General features: G+C 35.7%; 1 protein-coding gene across 5 annotated transcripts in view; it reads right to left on the reverse strand.

Annotated features, from left to right (window-relative positions):
* The window catches only part of LOC115422366 (PR domain containing 16), a 486977-nt gene that overhangs the window by 73004 nt on the left and 392972 nt on the right, over positions 1-21001 (reverse strand). For all 5 annotated transcript variants that reach the window (XM_030138668.1, XM_030138664.1, XM_030138666.1 and 2 more), the window contains exon 4: positions 1204-1344. In XM_030138668.1, coding sequence (XP_029994528.1) covers positions 1204-1344 — 141 coding nt within the window. The remainder of the gene's footprint in view (positions 1-1203; positions 1345-21001) is intronic.

The raw sequence follows: 21001 nt of genomic DNA on the forward strand, positions 1-21001 counted from the left end.
ATTTTCAGTTTTTACTACAACTGCTGCTGCTGATAAACAATTATGTCGTACTCGGAGAAATGTTCGTCGGAAGTCTGGACCTTATATGTGCAAATGTTGTGATGTAACTAGTTATAAAACGTAACAAATTAAGAAGGAATTAAAACAGGTTGTAGTAATCCACTGGATTTTTGCCCAAATGAATATAAAGATAATTTTGCAGCACCTGGAGGGTTCAAATTCAAACTGTATGAACTATTAGGGTCCAAATACACAAATAAATGAACCACAAACTCATAAAAGTGGGTTTAGAGAAATATGAGCCCTTTAATGTACATTTTGCTGTATCTTGCTGGTACTTAAACTACATTCATATTTTGTGCTGCATCAAGTAGCTCAAGTACTTTTTGGGTAATTTTTTGTAGTTTAACTAATCAATTTGCAAACTACAATTTTGGACAACAGCATAAAATTGTTTTTATAGATTAATGTTTTGCAATAGAAATAGTATTTCACCATTGAATGTTATTTTATTTTATCTTATTTTGAATGTTTTTTTTGTTTTTTTTTTACAGTTTTCCTTGTCGTGTTTTGTTTTTACTGTTGTTTGCAGTGTTGTGGTGATTTTCCTTTATTTATTTTGTTTTGTTTTATTTTATTTAACCAGGTATGTTAGTTGAGAGCTGATTCTCATTTATAATTTATGTTTTTACTAAGTTTTGACCGTGTAACTGCATTTTGGAGTTGAACCAGGTGTCAAAAAGCAGCTGGACTGATTTAGAAAAAAAAGAGCCCCAAAACAAAAACTACTGGGCTAAAATTCAAATCTTTGTTGTTCAGTTCATGTTCAACATCCAAAATCTCCTATCGATGTGTATTCTGAGTGTTTTATTAAGTAACAACCTGTCAAACTTCAGTTCCTCTCTTTGTTTTTTTTCTATTATTCCTCCTGTTTTGACCCTAAAACACACAGTAAAACAAAACCACTGAAGAAAAGGAACACAATAACCGTTAAATAATAATAAATAAAGGGTTAACATGTCTCATCAGTTGCTTTTGTAATTGTACAGAGACTTTGTGGACCCCCTTGTATTGCTTTTCCTCAGACCTGGTCCACGTGTCCACTCAGGACCTGGTCCACATGTCCACTCAGGACCTGGTCCACCTGTCCACTCAGGACCTGGTCCACGTGTCCACTCAGGACATGGTCTTCATGTCACTCACCTGGTCTCCGGTGAGGTGGCAGGCGGCGAGGTTCTGCTCCTCAAATGATGGCGCCGAGCGAATGTATTTGAACCAGCTGTTGCCCGTGGGGTCTGGGCCGGTGTCCAGCGCAAACTTGATGTTGCCCATATCGTCAACCACCTGTTGGAGATCGATAGGTCACAGATTAGGAAAAAGAAACGTAAACAAAACACTAAACGGACGAACCCATGAAGACCTGCTGGTACTTTATGGGCAGTTTTCTCTATTTAACCTTTTTTTAAGTGATTTATCAGCATTTATTATAATGTCATCCACTGTATTTGGCATTTTTTCAGTGTAGATCACATATTGTATTATATGTATGTCACAGATTATGTAGATGCTCATGAAAACTCAGAGTAAATTCAAAGGTTATTATATCAAAATAGAAAACTGAAGAAAACGTTCCATTTATCTCTCCATCTTCCCTTTCCCACAAACAAAACTCCATCTATAACTATTTTTCAGGTCATTTTGTAATGCCTTATATTAGATATTCACATTTATCATTAACCCTTAAAGGCCGCCTTTTTAAGTTGTGTGTTGTTCTGTCTTTTTTGTTTTTGTCACGTTTTGTTTTTTCTTGTCCCTGTTTGTAAATGACTGAAAATATGAGAAAACCAATAAAGGCGTAAGAACTATTTTTGCAGCAACCTCCAAATGATTTTTTCTCTACTTTTAACCTTTTCTAAGTGATTTATCACCATTTATTATAAGATTATCCATTGAATTTTGTATTTTCCAGTTAAAAAAACATACTTTCCTATAATTAATTTACTAATTATGCACAGTAGATGTTCATTAACAGAGTAAATTCACAGGTTATTACATCAAAACAGAGGAAACTGAAGAAAAAGTTCACATTTATCTCTCCATCGTCCCTTTCCCACCAATGAAACTCAATCTATAGGTATTTTTCTGATCATATTGTAATGCCTTATATTAGAAATGATCATTATTAACCCTTAAAGACCTACAACTATTTTTGCTGCAACCTTCAAATAATTTTTTCCTCCACATTTAACCTTTTCCAGTGTGATTTATCACCATTCATTCTAATATTATCCCTTGAATTTTGCATTTTCCAGTGAAAATAACGTACTTTCCTATAATTAATTTACTGATCGTGCACAGTAGATGTTCATGAACAGAGTAAATTCACAGGTTATCAGATCAAAACAGAGAAAACTGAAGAAAAAGTTCACATTTATCTCTCCATCATCCCTTTCCTACCAATGAAACTCTATCTATAGGTATTTTTCTGATCATATTGTAATGCCTTATATTAGAAATGATCATTATTAACCCTTAAAGACCCACAACTATTTTTTGCTGCAACCTTCAAATAATTTTTTCCTCCACATTTAACCTTTTCCAGTGTGATTTATCACCATTTATTCTATTATCCCTTGAATTTTGCATTTTCCAGTGAAAATAACGTACTTTCCTATAATTAATTTACTGATCGTGCACAGTAGATGCTCATTAACAGAGTAAATTCACAGGTTATTTTATCAAAACAGAGAAAACTGAAGAAAAAGTTCCCATTTATCTCTCCGTCTTCCCTTTCCCACCAATTAAACTCTATCTATAGGTATTTTTCAGATCATTTTGTAATGCCTTATATTAGAAATGATCATTATTAACCCTTAAAGACCTAGAACTATTTTTGCAGCAACCTTCAAACCTCCAAATGATTTTTCCAATGTGATTTATCATCATTTATTCTAATATTAACCATTAAATTTTGCATTTTCTAGTTAAAATAATGTACTTTCCTATATCTAATTTCCTAATCGTGCACAGCGGATGCTCAGTAACAGAGTAAATTCAGAGGATGTTTGATCAAAACAGAGAAAACTGAAGAAAAAGTGACTTTTTCAGCAAATATATCAATAACAGAACATAAAAAGAAACATCTCCAACTGTCATTTATCAAACTATGTGGGTTTTATTGGTGTTTCCATTTGCATTTTACCTGAATTATTTCCATGTTTTAATAGGATTAATGGATCAACAGGTGTTAAACATTATAAATAAGTGGATGCTTTTGGTCACCGGTGGATGTTTAAGGGTCTTTAAGGGTTTAAATATCATAGTTTAAGGGGCTTATCAAAGTGCAAGAGTCACTCCGCTAGCATGTCGGTGGGTGTTAGGACCACCTAACCTTGTCGATCCCAACAACAAGACAAGGAAACGGGCAAAGGAGGAGAAAGGAGGAGGGAGTAGACAAACTGCAGCTTCTTTCACTTGTCTAAAGACTTTCTCTGGCACATATTGATCACCCTTTGTAACCCCTACGGCCCCCCGAGACTGGGGAGAGCGGGGTTTTATGTTACCTGCTTTCACAGAGAATGAAGGAGGATGGAGGAAGAGGGGAAGGAGGAAGACGAGGAGGAGGAGGAGGAGGAGGAGGAGCAGACAGAGGGAAGAGTGGCTTATTGTGGAGCAAAAAGTCAGGGGGAAAACCAGGAAGGAGGAACAATACTAAAAAAAACAAAACAAAACAAAACAAAACAAAAAAACAGACCTCAGTGGGAGCAGAGGTGGAAAGTGTGTAATGTTGTTTTACTGCTTATTGTTATAACTATTATTATTAGAATAGAATAGAATAGAATAGAATAGAAGAGAAGAGAAGAGAAGAGAAGAGAAGAGAAGAGAAGAGAAGAGAAGAGAAGAGAAGAGAAGAGAAGAGAAGAGAAGAGAAGAGAAGAGAAGAGAAGAGAACTTTATTATCACTGTTACAGGAACAATGAAAGTCAGTTCAGCAGCTTTGTTTCTTATTTTGCAGCTATAACACTTAAAGGGCAAAGAGACTGTATAAAAATATCACACAATTATACAAAAAATATGTACTGAAAAGTATTTAGAATATACAAATAACTATAAGAAATACTAAAATACACAAAAAGCCAACTCTATATAATATATAAGGATATATACAGTATAGGATATGTGATAGGTAGAAGATAAAATAAAAAACAAGGTATTATTATTATTATTATTATTATTATTATTATTATTATTATTATTATTATTACATACATACTTCTATTACTTTCTTACTTATATATCGTTGCCATGACTACAATTACTGTTATCACTTTATTATAACTTTTATCCTGTAATTACTAAATTATATATGTATTTATACAAATTGTGCATATTATAATTAATATTGCCTGTTTTTTTACTACTGTTTTTATAGATATTATTATTACTGTTTTTTGTAAGGTTTCTTATATGTGTATATTCTGTGCCTAAGCAAAGGGATCAATAAAGTTCTCTCTAATGTAATGTACTCTAATCTAATCCAATACAATCTAATCCAACGTAATCCAATGCAATGTAATCCAATCCAATTCAATCAAATCCAATCTAATCTAATCCACATTAATCCAATCTAACCTAATCTAATCCAATATAATCTAAATTAATCTAAACCAATCCAATTCAACCCAACCCAATCAATCCAATCTAATTCAATATAATCTAAATGAATCCAATCTAATCTAATCTAATCTAATCTAATACAGTCCAACCCAATCTAATCTAATCTAATCTAATCCAACCCAATCTAATCTAAATTAATATAATCTAATCCAACTCAATCTAATCTAATCTAATATAATATAATCCAACTCAATCTAATCTAATCTAATCTAATCCAACTCAATCTAATCTAATCTAATCTAATCCAACTCAATCTAATCTAATCTAATCTAATCTAATCTAATGATGCTACATTTCTTGCACAGTTTGTCCATTACATCATCTGATTTCCTGTACAATCCTAGTTCTATGTGGTGTGTTCCAGGTGATCATAACTCTTTCTGAATCTGGTGTGTGCATGGGGGGGTGGGGGTTCGGTGAAACCCCCCAGCTTCGCCCTCTCTCTCCACCGAGCTCCGATTTCGGCCCAAAACCTCCCGATACTGATACTGATCCGGTGTGAATCCTCTGGAGAGAACCGGGCCGAGACAGAACGAGTCCTCTAATTACAAACCCTCAATCAGTCTGGACCGGCTCAGCTCTGACCTCCATCTCCACCCCCCCACCCCCTCCCTCTTTCTCTCTCTCTCTCTCTCTCTTTTTTCGCCACTAATCACAGTCAAATGTCCACCGAAGGAAACCGAGGTGTGACGGAGAAGAACCAACGAGTGATTTGACGTTTTAAGACGCTCAAAGTTCGTGAACTTCTCTAACTGGCTGCTTTTCTACCAGACGTGTTTTCATTTCCCTGCTTGTAAAGTGTGAACGCTCGTGTTCTCGTTGTCTGACTGGAGCACTCGCAGATCGTGTATTTTCGTGAGTAAAGGGGCGCAGGTGCCAAGTTTGGTGAGTAAATATGTAAAGGGCCTGGTTTTGGAGGTGTGGAAAAACTGCCATGCGCTCACTGTGTTTGTACGAAGACAGGAATACAGCAGCTGCTTTAAACCAAAGCATCAACGCACGGTCGCCGTAACAATGACGCGATGCTTTTCGGGCCAAAGTGCGAGCGACTGTTTTGAAAAGAACAATGTCAGCACTTGCGCTAAAAATAACGGATGAAAATCTTGACCTATGTTTAAAAGGAATACAAACTTGTGGCTGATGCTCATGGAAATGCATTGGCAGATTCAGTCACAAAACTGGGCAAAATTAACCCATAAAGACCCGGTGTGACTTTTACAGCACTTACCAAATGAACCAATTACCAAATGGTGATTTATTACCATTTATTACAACATTATCCTCTGAATTTTGCATTTTTTTCCAATGGAAATCGAGTATTTTCCTATGTTTAATTGACTGATCCTGTATAGTCGCGGAAAAAATTATTAGACCGTCAGAAGTCATCAAAAACAATAGTTATGCAATCAAGTACTAACTCCTGTGTGTATCATGTGACTGAAACAGACTAAATCGTTAGAATATTTATGTAGTTATGTCGTTAGGCTCCCCATTTGTTACCACTTATTCATCCTGGGGTGAACAAAAACATTCATTATTGACAACATCCGACAATAAATGAACAAATGTAAGTGCAACATTTAGTTCCTGCACTAATTCATATCAGAAAAACAAACAAAACAAGACGTTCAAACATTTGATTTGATGGACAACTAACAATAAATAAACTAAAATAAGCGTGGACCCATCAACGCAAACTAAACAACAGCAACTTCATTAAAATAAGTGATTGATATACAGTCGCAGAAAAAATGATTAGACCATCAAAAGTCCTCAAAAACAATGGTTATGCAATCCAGTACTAACTCCTGTGTGTGTCATGTGACTAAAACAGGCAGAAAAGAAAACATGGAATGTCTAAAAGCACTGTTTTTGTCAGTACAGTGCCATAGATATTGATGGAAGAACTGAAGTGATTTTGGTTTTTATCAAGAAAACCTGGAAAATGGATAGACATCAGCTCTGAAATTAAACTACTATGAGCTATTTTTGCTGTTATCGTTATATTTGTCCAAACAAATGTACCTTTAGTTGTACCAGGCATTAAAATGAACAAGAAATTGAAGAAAACAAGGGTGGTCTAATATTGAAGAAGAAAAATATTCTTATTTCTACCACTTTTGCAGCTATTTTCCTACTTTCATTGGGTTTTCTCCCAGCTGCAAATACAGAACTTGACAAAAAAGTAACACATCCAGGTACTGTGAATACATTCTCCTGTTAATTTGACTTATTACACTGGTGTACAAGGAAAATGCTTCCAGAATAAAAGTAATAAAATTTTAACACATGAGAGTCACTGATAAAGAAAAATCAAGTCAAAAATGCTGGTTGGCTGAACTTTCCAAGATACAGCCTTGGGTCAAAATGAGAAATTCAAGAATTAACGATAGAATGGGTTTGACTCCAAAGGAATATTTGTCTCAGAGCTACAAGATCTACTTCAAAACACTGTCTGCACATTAGAATACATTCACTTTACAGGTTCTATTTAGTGGAAGATTTATAAAACTATTATATAAATGTACATAAACCAATATATATGTGTAATAACACTTAATCATATACCTTGAAAACATTAGCAAACCGGCACTTTTGTCATTTATTTTCCAATTAATTTTATTAAAATACGTAACATTTAGCACATTTAATGTCTGAAGCAAATCATTTCTAAAAAATTGTAGACCAGTGTTACAGTTTCAGTCACTACATTAAAAAGAAAAAAAGTGAAACTTAGGGATGCACCGATACCACTTTTTTCCAGACCGAGTACGAGTACTTACATTTGAGTACTTGCTGATACTGAGTACCGATACGAGTACTTAATAATCCCATTCCAGTTGTTAGTTCCTTTTGTAAATGTGCTTTATTGTCGTTGTCATTAGTCTGACTGGAACAAAGTGCTGCTACTGACATTTAATGTGTTGGAATGAGCGTTTGTCAATTAATCCACCAGGGGGCGCCGCTCTGAATTACCCATACTGGACAAATACCACGAAGAAGAGGAAAGTTTTTTGAGAAGAAGAAGAAAGTCAGTAATAACAAACATGGAGACGACAGAGGTAACACTAATGTGATACTAATACTGCAGCGTTTTCACTGGTAAGGTTTAAAAGTTTAGCTTCAGCAGGAAGAGAAAAGAGAAATGAGTGATAAATTTCGTTTTCACTTCCGCTGGTGGCGGTCCGCACCGCTACGTACATCCGCTGGTATTCTCATTCTGTTTACGCATCCGCCAGCACCTGGAAAACAGATGGAATGTACGCAGACGATGGACAGAACGCTGCATCCATATCTGTCTTTTTTTTTTTCCAACTATATTTATTGAACATTTTCAATGAACACAACAGACATTATATCAATTTGTAACAGTCAATGCGCAATCAAGAATGACATATCTGACTGTCAACACCCATCCCTTCCCACCCACCCAACCCACAGGCCAAAAAAATAAATAAATAAATAAATAATAATAATGATAATAATAATAATAATAATAATAATAATAATAATAATAATAATAATAATAATAATAATAATAATAATAAGTAAATAAATAAATAAATAAATAAGGAAAAACATAAAAGAAAATCAAAAACAGAAACCATTAATAATGATAAAGGAACTCAAATGTAAAGGAACTCAAATGTCTGTGTCTGTAACATTACTTGCAGTCAGCGTTACTTTTATCGCCGTCATTTATTTTGAAAAATCTCCACACTCCACACACATTATTCCACCGCCGCATACCTGCTGCACTGAACTGGGAATGTCACACGGCCGTAAGTGGTATCACTGCATTTGTATCGGATGTCTTTTACAAGTACGAGTACGAGTACACGCACTGAGTATCAGAGCCGATGCCGATACTCGTATCAGTGTCGGTGCATCCCTAGTGAAACTGATAGAAAATTCCTAATCTTTGCCTTTTCAGCCATATTTTTCCTCTTCATTTACCCACATATCACAATTGTCTTGCAGTTTATTGCAATAATGGCAAAGACGCTGAAACTACATACAACAGAGTCAAATAAAAACCGAAAAAACAGTGACATAGAGCATGAGTAATACACTCGTTTGCACCAATACAGGAATACAGCTGCTGTTTTTGAGCGAAAACATGAACGCACGGTTGCGGTAACAATGTCATGCTACTTTTTGGCCCAAAGTGTAAGTGTCTACTTCATTGAAACAATAATAAGACCGACCAAATTACAAAATAAAGCTGTATTTTATCCGTTTCTTACTCGTACGTTCCACTTTCTGAGCTCCTGCTTCCAGTTTACAACCCAAACACTCAGCTTGATGGAGTCCAGGCCTTTATTTTATGTGTGAAAACTAACCAGGCGTACCACACACACATAACACATACTCCACCCAGGATCTTTTCTACAGGTGCTGAAGTCAGACTGGTCTTGTCTCGTGGCGTTGGGGGGTGTGTGTGTGTGTGGGGGGGTGCTACGACAGGTATCATACATGTCTTCTGAAGCTTCTAGTGCGTCCAGGTGGAGAAGCTCGACTGACGCACACGTGAATGAAGCCTGGCATGTGGACATATTGGGCATGGTAACGTTCATACACACACCAGAGGGTCTGATCATGGGTTTAATGAGCAGCAGACCTGTGTGTGTGTGTGTGTGTGTGTGTGTGTGTGTGTGTTTTGTGTATGTGTGTGTTGTCTGGGAGGCCTGCTAACACCCTGTCTCCGGGTGGAAGCCTGATTTATAAGGCTTCAAATGAGGTGCAACAGAGAAGGAGAGCCAGAACAAGCCCACAGCTGATTGTTTGTTTATTTACCTTTCTTTCTCACCCCCTCACACCCCCCACCCTCACCCCCACCCATCCCACCACCACCACCACCACCTCACTACAACACGGGGGGAGGAGGACTAGGCTGGAAATCATCAACTCCACGTGCAAAAGGGTTTCAACAAAACAAAGAAAACCTGAGTCGTCGAGGTTTTCCCTTAAAACTTTCACCATCTGAGCTGAGACTCAACTACAACTGATTTTAGATATTAACAACAATACAATTCCAGAATAATGTTGGAACTACTTTTCTGTGCTATTACTCTGAATTTAACAGGTGTCATGTAAGTGGTATCCCGAATTAGGCCTTATTCACCCAAAATTGAGCATTTTCCAGTTAAAACATGCAGAATATGCTGATATTTTTCTGGTTATTCCAGAAAAAAGCACAAATTCACACAAAAGCATTAATTTTCCAAATGTACTTTACTTGAATAAGCAGAAAAATAATGTTGACACCACTTTTCTGCACTATTACTCTGAACTGAACAGGTGTCATGTAAGCGGTATCCCAAATTAGGCCTTTTTCACCCAAAACTGAGCATTTACTGGTTAAAACATGCAGAATATGCTGATATTTTTCTTGTTTTTCCAGTAAAAGACACTTATTCACACAAAACGATTCTTATTCCAAATGCATTTTACTGCAGACTACAGTAGAAAACAATCGCAGAATTAGGCCTTTTTCTCCAAAACTGAGCATTTTCTGGTTAAAACATGTAGAATATGCTGATATTTTTCTAGTTATTCCGGTAAAATGCACAAATTGACACAAAAAATAATGTTGCCACTACTTTTCTGCACTATTACTCTGAATTTAACAGGTGTCATGTAAGCAAAATCCTAAATGAGGCCTTTTTCACCCAAATTGAGCATTTTCTGGTTAAAACATGCAAAATATGCAGATATTTGTCTGGTAATTCCAGTACAATGCACTTGGAAAATGAATCTTTTTGTGTGAATTTGTGCATTTTACACCAGAATACAGTAGAATACAACAGTAGAATTAGGCCTTTTTCTCCAAAACTGAGCATTTTCTGGTTGAATCATGCGGCATATGCTGATATTTTGCAGTAAAATGCACAAATTCACACAAAAAGATTAATTTTCCAAAAGCATCTTACAGCAGAATACAGTCGAATACAACAGAATACAACAACAGAATTCAGTCTTTTTCTCCCAAACTGAGTATTTCCTGGTAGAAACATGTGCCATATGCTAATATTTTTCTGGTTACTCCAGTAAAATGCACAAATTCACCAAAAAAATAATGTTGCCACTACTTTTCTGCACTATTACTCTGAATTTAACAGGTGTCATGTAAGAGGTATCCTGAATCAGGCCTTATTCACCTGAAATTGAGCATTTTCTGGTTAAAACATGCAGAACATGCCGATATTTTTCTGGTAATTCCAGTAAAATCCACTTGGAAAATGAATATTTTTGTGTGAATTTGTGCATTTTACTGCAAAATATCAGCATATGCCACATGTTTTAACCAGAAAATGCTCAGTTTTAGAGAAAAAGGCCTAATTCTGCTCTGGCATTCTACAGTATTATGCAGTAAAATGCATTTAGAATGTGAGTCTTTTTGTGTGAATTTGTGCATTTTACTGGAATAACCAGAAAACTATCAGCATATTCTGCATGTTTTAACCAGAAAATGCTCAAATTTGGGGGAAAAGGCCTAATATAGGATACCACTTACATGACACCTGTTCAATTCAGAGTAATAGTGCAGAAAAGTAGTGTCAACATTATTTTTCTGGTTATTCCAGTAAATTGCATTTGGAAAATGAATCTTTTTGCGTGAATATGTGCTTTTCACTGGAATAACCAGAAAAATATCAACATATGCATATGTTTTAACCAGAAAATGCTCAGTTTTGGAGACAAAAGCCTAATTCTGCTATTGAATTCTACAGTATTCTACAGTAAATTGCATTTGGAATATGAATCTTTTTGTGTGAATATGTGCTTTTTACTGGAATAACCAGAAAAATATCAACATATGCACGTTTTAACCAGAAAATGCTCCAAATGGATCATGTTTGATGACCATGAAAAGATGACAAATTGTATTTTACACCAATTATTTACACGTATTAATAGGATTAATGGATCAACAGGTATTTAACTTTTTATATCACTAAGTCATATTGGTTGCCAGTGGATGTTTGGGTCTTCATGGGTTAAAACTTCATGGGTTATTAACAGCTTCACCTATAGATTCTTATTCTCACTGAACAAAACCTACAGAAGTCAGAGCTCACACAAACACACACATACGTATACACGAACGCACAGACACAATGAGACCTGAGGGAAAGAGAAGCGGCTCTGAGTGGACAGGATGCAGAGCAAACTCCGCAGGAAGCTCTGATAAGAGCACGACACTTATATCGCTCCTCACAACACAAAGGGGAACCTTTGACAGCTAGGAACCTTTAATGGATGTCTCGGCATGCCTTCTCCTTTGCCAGTTCCATCTGACGGATGTGTGTGGCGCTCAGGGCTGAATTAGTAGAGGAAAGTTGCTTGTACGGGTAGACGTTAGTGACAAGGTACATATTATTTTCTGTTTGACGGAGGGCAGAAAATGGAAATGGCAGCTCGGAGCGAAGTGGTGATTGTGATTTTGATGTGAGATGGAGATAGAAGGAGACTTCAACGTGTGAGACATAAATGTTAGGTTATTGTGTGTGTGGGAATATTTTTATGAAGTGTGATCTTTGTGCTTTGTTGCACTGCCCGGCTTTGGATGTGTGAGCACACCCCTGTATGTGTGTGTGTGTGTGTGTGTGTGTGTGTGTGTGTGTGTGTGTGTGACAGAAAAGAATAGCTGTTGTGATACAGATTCTATTAAATCAACCCATAAAGACCCAGTGCTACTTTTGTGGCAGTTCCCAAATAAGTTTTTCTCTATTTCTACCTTTCTTAACTGATTTAACACCATTTTTACGCCCAAACAATATTATTGTCTGTATTTTGCATTTTTTTGATGTAAATCATGTATTTTTCATGAATTTTTCTCTATTTCTACTTTTATTGACTGATTTACCACCAATTTTTTTTTTTTATATCATCCTCTGTATTTTACATTTTTTGGTGTAAATCATGTACTTTCTTATATTTAATTCACAGATCATGTAGATGTTCATGAAAACACAGAGTAAATTTAAAATTAATTCTATTAAAACAGAAAAAAACTCAGAAAAAGTTACTTTTTCAGCAAAGACACTGCTAACTGAAGGTAAAACCCAGTGTTTCCATCCACTGTCATTGATCCAACTCCATGGGTTTTACTGGTGAATCAAAGTTGTAGAAGAAGACAGTGTTTCCATGGTAACTACAGAGCCTCGGAACATCCAAATGGGTCATAACTGATGACCATGAAAAGACGAAAAACTGTATTTTACACCAATTACTTACATGTATTGACAGAATTAATAGATCAACAGGTATTAAACAGTTTAGATCAGTAGATGGTTTGTGTCACCAGTGGTTGTTTGGGTCTTTATGGGTTAATCTTATCTTATCTTATCTTATCTTATCTTATCTTATCTTATCTTATCTTATCTTATCTTATATAACAGTAAAGTGAATATCTGACTAAAAATAGACATATACAGGTATTACCTAGTACTTTTGGAAACTCTAATCAATGTTTTCAACATTTTCTCACATTTTTTTCATTAAAATAACAGGCAATGAAACAAGTAGCACAAAATAAAAACATCAGTGATGAGGAAGCACAGATAAATATGTGTAAAAGAGCAAAGTAAGAACATTTCTGACCTGATGAAACATTGAAAACAGAACTGTGAAGATGCAAGAATGAAGAAGAGGAAAAAATAACTGATGTTTTAAAGAGAACAAAACAAAGACTGAGGAAGAAAAGATACAAGGCTGATATTTAGTGTTCATTTTCATAGTAAGATAAGGAAAGGAAAGGAAAGGAAAGGACAGGTAAGATAAGATAAGATAAGATAAGATATTATTGTTTCTTTAAAATTTGGAGTGTTACATTGGCATACAATAATAAAAGTAAGGATTAAAGTACGAAATATTAAAAAAATATATGTAAAAATATTTTAAAACTACATAAATTAACACTAAATAAAAACATCAATGATGAGGAAACACAAATAAATATGTGTAAAAATGCAAAGTAGGAACATTTCTGACCTGATGAAACATTGAAAACAGAACTGTGAAGATGGAAGACTGAAGAAGAGGAAAAAATAACTGATGTTTTAAAGAGAACAAAACAAAGACTGATGAAAAAAGATACAAGGCTGATATTTAGTGTTCATTTTCATAAGGAAAGGAAAGGAAAAAACAGGTAAGGTAAGGTAAGATAAGATATTATTGGTTTTTTTTTTTTAAATTTGGAGTGTTACATTGGCATACAATAATAAAAGTAAGGATTAAAGTATGAAACAAAAAAAATATATGTAAAAATATTTTAGAAATACATAAATTAGCACTAAATAAAAACATCAGTGATGAGGAAACACAAATAAATATGTGTAAAAATGCAAAGTATTTACAGTATTTACAGTCTTGCAGCTTTTTGAGGCTCACAAAGTCTAGAATAAATGCACAGTCAAAGTTCATGTTTTCTACATGAGCAACACATAAAAATAGAAGATGAAAAAAAAAAACACCAGAAAAGCAGCAGAAGAAGCAGGAATACAAGAGTGGGTTGCATAACTGTGTGCACTTTCCCTCTGAAGCAGCTAGGGGGCAGCCTGGCATGAGCACGGTCCAGGTAAAGCTGCAGGAGTGGAAATGAAACTTCCCCTGGTGTCTACACACACACACACACACACACACACACACACACACACACACACACACACATAAGGCCGGGGTGGTCACGGACAATGTGAACGTGTGTGGACGGAGTAAGAATGACGCCGGTCCACAGCCTGTTTTATCCAGTGTGGGGGGGGTGGGGGTGGGGTTCAGCCGTGGAAGGCGAGCAGTGACAGTGACAGATTGAGTGGCTGTGAAGTGGGCTGCGGAGCCGGTTGTTAGAGGTGTTGCAAATTAAGGTGCAAGATGACTAACAAGAAATAAAGAAGTGTGTGTGAGAGTGTGTATCCTTTCTAGGAAAAAGGTCTGTTTCCAGTTGGGAGGCCCCCTTAACATGCACACACACACACACACACACATATATACACACACACTAATAAAGGGTCTGACAGAGCACAGATCCCCACAGCCTCCGTTGTGTGTTTGTGCACATGTGAGTGTGAATGAGTGAGTGTGAGTGAACGTGTGATGGATGGGGACCTGCAGAGATGACCCTACCCTGCCACATCACTCAACAGGCTAAATGAGTGTGTGTGTGTGTGTGTGTGTGTGTGTGTGTGTGTGTGTGGAGGTGAGAGGTGGACAGGAACACAAGGGGTCCTGTCAATAAAGCCTCTCTTATTACAGGAAGGAAAGAGACAGAAAATAAAAAGACAGAGAAAAACAGATTATTCACATTTTATTAAGTTCGCTCCACTCGATCAAAAAAAAAAAAACAACAAAAAAACAAAACAAAACTGAGAAATGGAGTTATTAAAGAGGAAAAAAAGGATGGAAAATACTACTTATGTGTGCGTTACCATGGCAACGCACTAAAAAAAAAAAAAAAAAATCTAAATCATACTAAGTGTATTTTTTCCCTCATTTCTAGTCCAAATATCTCATCACACTTAAAATAAGACATAATCCCCTAAAGAGTAACTTTTCAGTGAGATATAAGAACTGATTTTTAGACAATAGATCTCAAAAATCTGATTTCGAGAAATCTTACCAAGATAATTTTCTCTTGTTCCGTTGGCAGATATTTTTTTTTTTGCTTAATTCACGATTTTTTTTGCTTAATTCAAGATTTTTTTTAATTCAAGACTTTTTTTGCCCATTTCAAGATTTTTTGGCTTAAAGATTTTTTTCCCTTAATTCAAGATTTTTTTTTGCTTAATTAAAGATTTTTGCTTATTCAAGATTTTTTTGCCTAATGCAAGATTTTTTTTTTTTTTTTTTTTTTTTTTTTGCTTAATTCAAGATTTTTGCTTAATTCAAGATTTTTTTGCCTAATGCAAGATTTTTTTTGCTTAATTCAAGATTTTTTTTTTTTTTGCTTAATTCAAGCCAAAAAACACTATAGCAATAAACGGACTCATATTTTCCTGCAGAAATGGAGGAGGGCGCTGGAACTTTTGGGAGTGCAGTATAATTTGGACTTAAATACATTACATGATGTATATATCTATCACTTTCTGTTTTGCTTTCTCTGCTTGTCTTCCTTTTCACTTTGATTGTAAATAAATAACATTCTTGATTCACATTCTTATGTGTTTTATTTTACTACATTTATGATACGAGCTATTGTGCAAAACATTAGGTACTACCTCAGTGTGCTAGTGCTTTTGCACAAGCTTATATTACATAAACCAGTCTTGTAGCATCATTGTAATTTAATTTTTTACCAACTATTTTTTATGTTTGTTTATTGTTTGTAAAGTTGTCATAAAACTTGAATATCCAATCCAATCCAGTCCAATCCAACTTTATTTATAAAGTACTTTAAAACAACCACAGTGGACCACACTGCTGTACAGAAGAATAAAAGCACAGTAAAAATTTGTAAAATCAAATAAGAATAATAAATAGAATAAATAGAAGTTGAAAAAAAAAGTTCTGGAAGGTTCTTTGGGCTAAATTGTCTGTTTTATTTTTTCTTTTGGGGCTATATTTTACATCGGGAAATTGTTTGGGTGCACTTTTCAGAAACTTGCAAATTCGTAAACTAGAAAAGCACTCGGAGAGCACAGGCAGATCAGCCCCCCCCATCCCCACCACCACCAAAATGTAATTATTTGTTCCTTGTGCCAGTATCAACATTTCCTGAAAATTTCATCCAAATCCATCTAGAACTTTTTGACTTGCTAACAGACAAACAAACTCTGATGAAAACATAACCTCCGCCGTTCCTTGGCTGAGGTAAAAACTGGGATTTGACATTTTTGCCATATCGCCCACCCCCTACTGTGAACATACATCCTGGTCCAAATAAAGCAAGTGTTTCGGGGTGGGGGGGTGGGGGGGGGTGAGTGTGTATCTGTGAGTGTGTAGCGACCCTTAAAAACACGAGTTAATGTGTGTGATGTGTATGTGTATGTGTGGAAGGCCTATTACTGATGCTGGTAATAGTACACCTGTGTAGCCATGTCTGGCAGCCTAATGACAGCTAAAGAGGAAACAGGCTGTAAATCCACAAACACACACACACACACACACACACACACATTTACACGCTTCTTTTTTTTATTGAGGTAAGAGTCTTTGTGTTCAATATCACATTTAGTGTTTGTCAGAGGCAGTGAATACCGGTGTAACAGTGTGTGTCTGTATCTTGTATGAGCCTTAAATGTGTCCCTGCGACAACTATGCAAGGTGTTGAAGTGTGTGTGCAGTGTGTGTGTGTGTGTGTATAAATATATGTATGTGTGTGTGTGTGAAGGTGAGTGAAGGCGTGTTAAATGTGACCCATTTTATCTGGGCCGGGCAGCCATCGACATAATTAAAAACCAGGCAGGCAGGCCAGGGAGGGCCCGGGGCCTTGTAAAAGCCATCTGGGTTGGAGTGTGTGTGTGTGTGTGTGTGTGTGTGCATGCATTGTAAGTGTCAGAATGTGGCCCAGCTCACTAATGACCAAACTTACTTCCCTTAAATCAGCGTCTCCACACAGCTATCATTTGGAAACAGCATGTGAAACATTCCCGCGTCTATCTCCCACACTCGCAAAATCATGTAAAAGTCAAATTTCATTTTGTTTGAGTCTGACCTGTCGAACATTTCCTTTTCAGCGGGTCTTGAGCTGCAGTTCCCATAAAGGTGCAATGATTTCATTACAGAACAGTGGATATTAGTGGTAGGTATGACAAAATAAATGACCTGATTTCTACAAATAGTGGGCGGAGTCTTTATTTACCACAACTACAGGATGAGCCAGGCCTTGATTTGAAGGTGGTTTACATTCGAGTCAGGACTTTACTTCTAATTTCCTCTGTTTAATAAACAGAAATGGTCATATTAAGTATAAAACCTGGTCTTGATCTGCTCATTTATGTATTATTTTTCTGAAACAGTTTTGTGTTTTTCAGTGGAACAGAGCTTTTCTACAAGTTTAGCTGAAAAAGACACACACCTGCAGTGGCTGAAGTTGGACAATAACACTGCAGAACAAAAGTCACTTTAAATTGCTGAATATCGTCACTGTTGGAAACCTCTTATGTCCAAAAGGTTGTTTTTTTTTCAGGAAACTGGAAAAACAAGGTATATTCTAAATAAATGAACAATTAGATGCAGTCACAAGCGGTTTTCGACACTTTTCATTGTTTCAATATTTCCAAAACCATCAGGCCGACATGAAGACTGACCAATAAAATAATTTTATGACAAAAAAAGACCAAAAATAGACTTACAGGGTTTCTACCTGACAGTGACGATACAATGATTACATGGCAAACACCAGACATTTATCAAAATTCTTTTGTACCAGGCCTTTATTTAAGGTGGTTTACATTCGAGTCAGGACTTTACTTCTAATTTCCTCTGTTTAATAAATAGAAATGGTCATATTAAGTATAAAACCTGGTCTTGATCTTCTCATTTATGTATTATTTTTCTGAAACAGTTTTTTGTTTTTCAGTGGAACAGAGCTTTTCTACAAGTTTAGCTGAAAAAGACACACACCTGCAGTGGCTGAAGTTGGATAATAACACTGCAGAACAAAAGTCACTTTAAATTGTTGAATATTGTCGCTGCTGGAAACCTATTATGCCCAAAAGGTTGTTTTTTTTTCAAGAAACTGGAAAAACAAGGTATATTCTAAATAAATGAACACAGTTAGATGCAGTCACAAGCTGTTTTTGACACTTTTCATTGTTTCAATATTTCCAAAACCGTCAGGCCGACATGAAGACTGACCACTAGAATAATTTTATGACAAAAAAAGACCAAAAATGGACTTACAGGGTTTCCACCTGACAGTGACGATACAATGATTACATGGCAAACACCAGACATTTATCAAAATTCTTTTGTACCAGGCCTTTATTTAAGGTGGTTTACATTGGAGTCAGGACTTTACTTCTAATTTCCTCTGTTTAATAAATAGAAATGGTCGTATTAAGTATAAAACCTCGTCTGGATCTGCTCATTTTTGTATTATTTTTCTGAAACAGTTTTGTGTTTTTCAGTGGAACAGAGCTTTTCTACAAGTTTAGCTAAAAAAGACACACACCTGCAGTGGCTGAAATTGGATAACACTTCAGCTGAGTAATCTACAACAAAAGTCACTTTATATTGTTGAAAATTGTCTCTGTTGGAAACCTCTTATGTCCAAAAGGTTTTTCCTTTTAAGGAAACTGGATAAAAAAGGTATATTCTTAATAAATGAATGCAGTTAGGTGTAGTCACAAGCTGTTTTCAACACTTTTCATTGTTTAAATATTTCTAAAACTGTCAGGCCAATGTGAAGACTGACCAACAGAATCATTTTATGACAAAAAAAAAGACCAAAAATGGACTTACAATGTTTCCACATTTCCACAGCAACGATACAACAATTACATGGCCAACACCAGACATTTAATAAAATTCTTTTGTACCAGGCCTTTGTTTAAGGTGGTTTGCATTAGAGTCAGGACTTTACTTCTAATTTCCTCTGTTTAATCATAAGAAATGGTCATATTAAGTATAAAAACCTGGTCTTGATCTGCTCATTTTTGTATTGTTCTTCTAGAACAGTTTCTTGGTTGTCAGTGGAACAGAGCTTTTCTACAAGTTCAGCTAAAAAAGACACACACCTGCAGTGGCTGAAGTTGGATAATAACACTTCAGACAAGTAATCTAGAACAAATGTCACTTAATATTGTTGAATATATTACATTAAATTCAGCTAAACTGGTAGCACATTCATGACAAGCACCAGACATTCACCAATATTCTTTTGTACCAGGCCTTTCTTTGAAGGTGGTTTGCATTAGAGTCAGGCCTCCGCTTATAATTTCTACTGTTTAATGATTAGAAATGAATGTATTTAAAAGGAAACCTTACTTTCAATGTTCAGATTTGCAATGCCCTCCAAAAAATTTTCAAAATAAAAGTCCTTTAACCCCTAACTATCCTCTAATTAACTGCTTAAAAGAGCTTTTACTGTTTTCCTGTTGTGATGGTAAGTTTCTACAAGTTTAGCTGAAAAAGACACACACCTGCAGTGGCTGAAATCGGATAACACTTCAGGTGAGTAATCTAGAACAAAAGTCACTTTATATGGTCGAATATATTGCATTAAATAGAGCTAAACTGGTAGCACATTACATGATAAGCACCAGACGTTTATCAATATTATTTTTATCATGCCTTTCACTGAAAACCGGCGTTTATTTTTTGTATTCACCCCAACACTGGCTATCGTTAGAGCCCAGATTTTATTGATGGTAATTAGTACTTTTTGATCAGTAGCAGCTGATGCTAAATAACCATAATGATGTATCATTTTATTGTCTATAGTATAAAGTCTTAAAGGTAACATTTGTATGTGCTAGCATGGATTTTACATTGTTTGTTGGTGTTATTGGGCACCATTTCCTTACTTTACTTGTTTATTTCATAAGGACACATCAATGAAAATCCAATCCAATCGCAAAATCAAAACAAAAGTTATCTCGTGACACTTTACATATCGAGCCGGTCGAAATCTGAAGCCAGTTTACAGAAACCTAACAGAATCCTCCAGGAACAAACACTAGTGACTGGTGACAGTGGAAGGAAAAACGTCCTTTTAACAGCAGAAACCTGGAGCAGACCCTGACTCCTGGAGGATGGAGGTCTGCTTTGACCAAGTGGGGTAAAAGAGAGAGCGTAAAGAAGGATAAAAAAAAAAAAAAGAGAGAGAGAGAGACTGGGGACATCTGTATTAGGAAGATGTAAACATGCCTGATTATAGCAGACAAAGCTAATTTTTAAAGCTAAATTAAAATGAAAAGCTAATTTAATCAAATGTCTTTTTATGATGTATTTCATGATGTTTTGCCTTTTTGTCAACTGTCTTTCCTGTCACGTGCCTAGGGACTACAGATGGAAATTAGCACTGCTGCTACAATCTGGCATATTTACAGCTGAAACTGTTGTAGATGTTCATTAATATGCACTGTCCCTAATAAATACAGGGTGGGGAAGCAAAATTTACAATATTTTGAGGCAGGGATTAAAAGACAGTGTATGACCAATTAGTTTATTGAAAGTCATGAGAATTTATTTGCCACAAGAAAATGGACATAATAGAAAATGTTTTTATTCTATGTGTCCTCCTTCTTTCTCAATAACTGCCTTCACACGCTTCCTGAAACTTGTGCAAGTGTTCCTCAAATATTCGGGTGACAACTTCTCCCATTCTTCTTTAATAGTATCTTTAAGAAAGTCGACATTGCTGTGTGATGTTCTATTG

This window comes from Sphaeramia orbicularis, chromosome 7 (assembly GCF_902148855.1).
Source record: "Sphaeramia orbicularis chromosome 7, fSphaOr1.1, whole genome shotgun sequence".
Classification (NCBI taxonomy): domain Eukaryota; kingdom Metazoa; phylum Chordata; class Actinopteri; order Kurtiformes; family Apogonidae; genus Sphaeramia; species Sphaeramia orbicularis.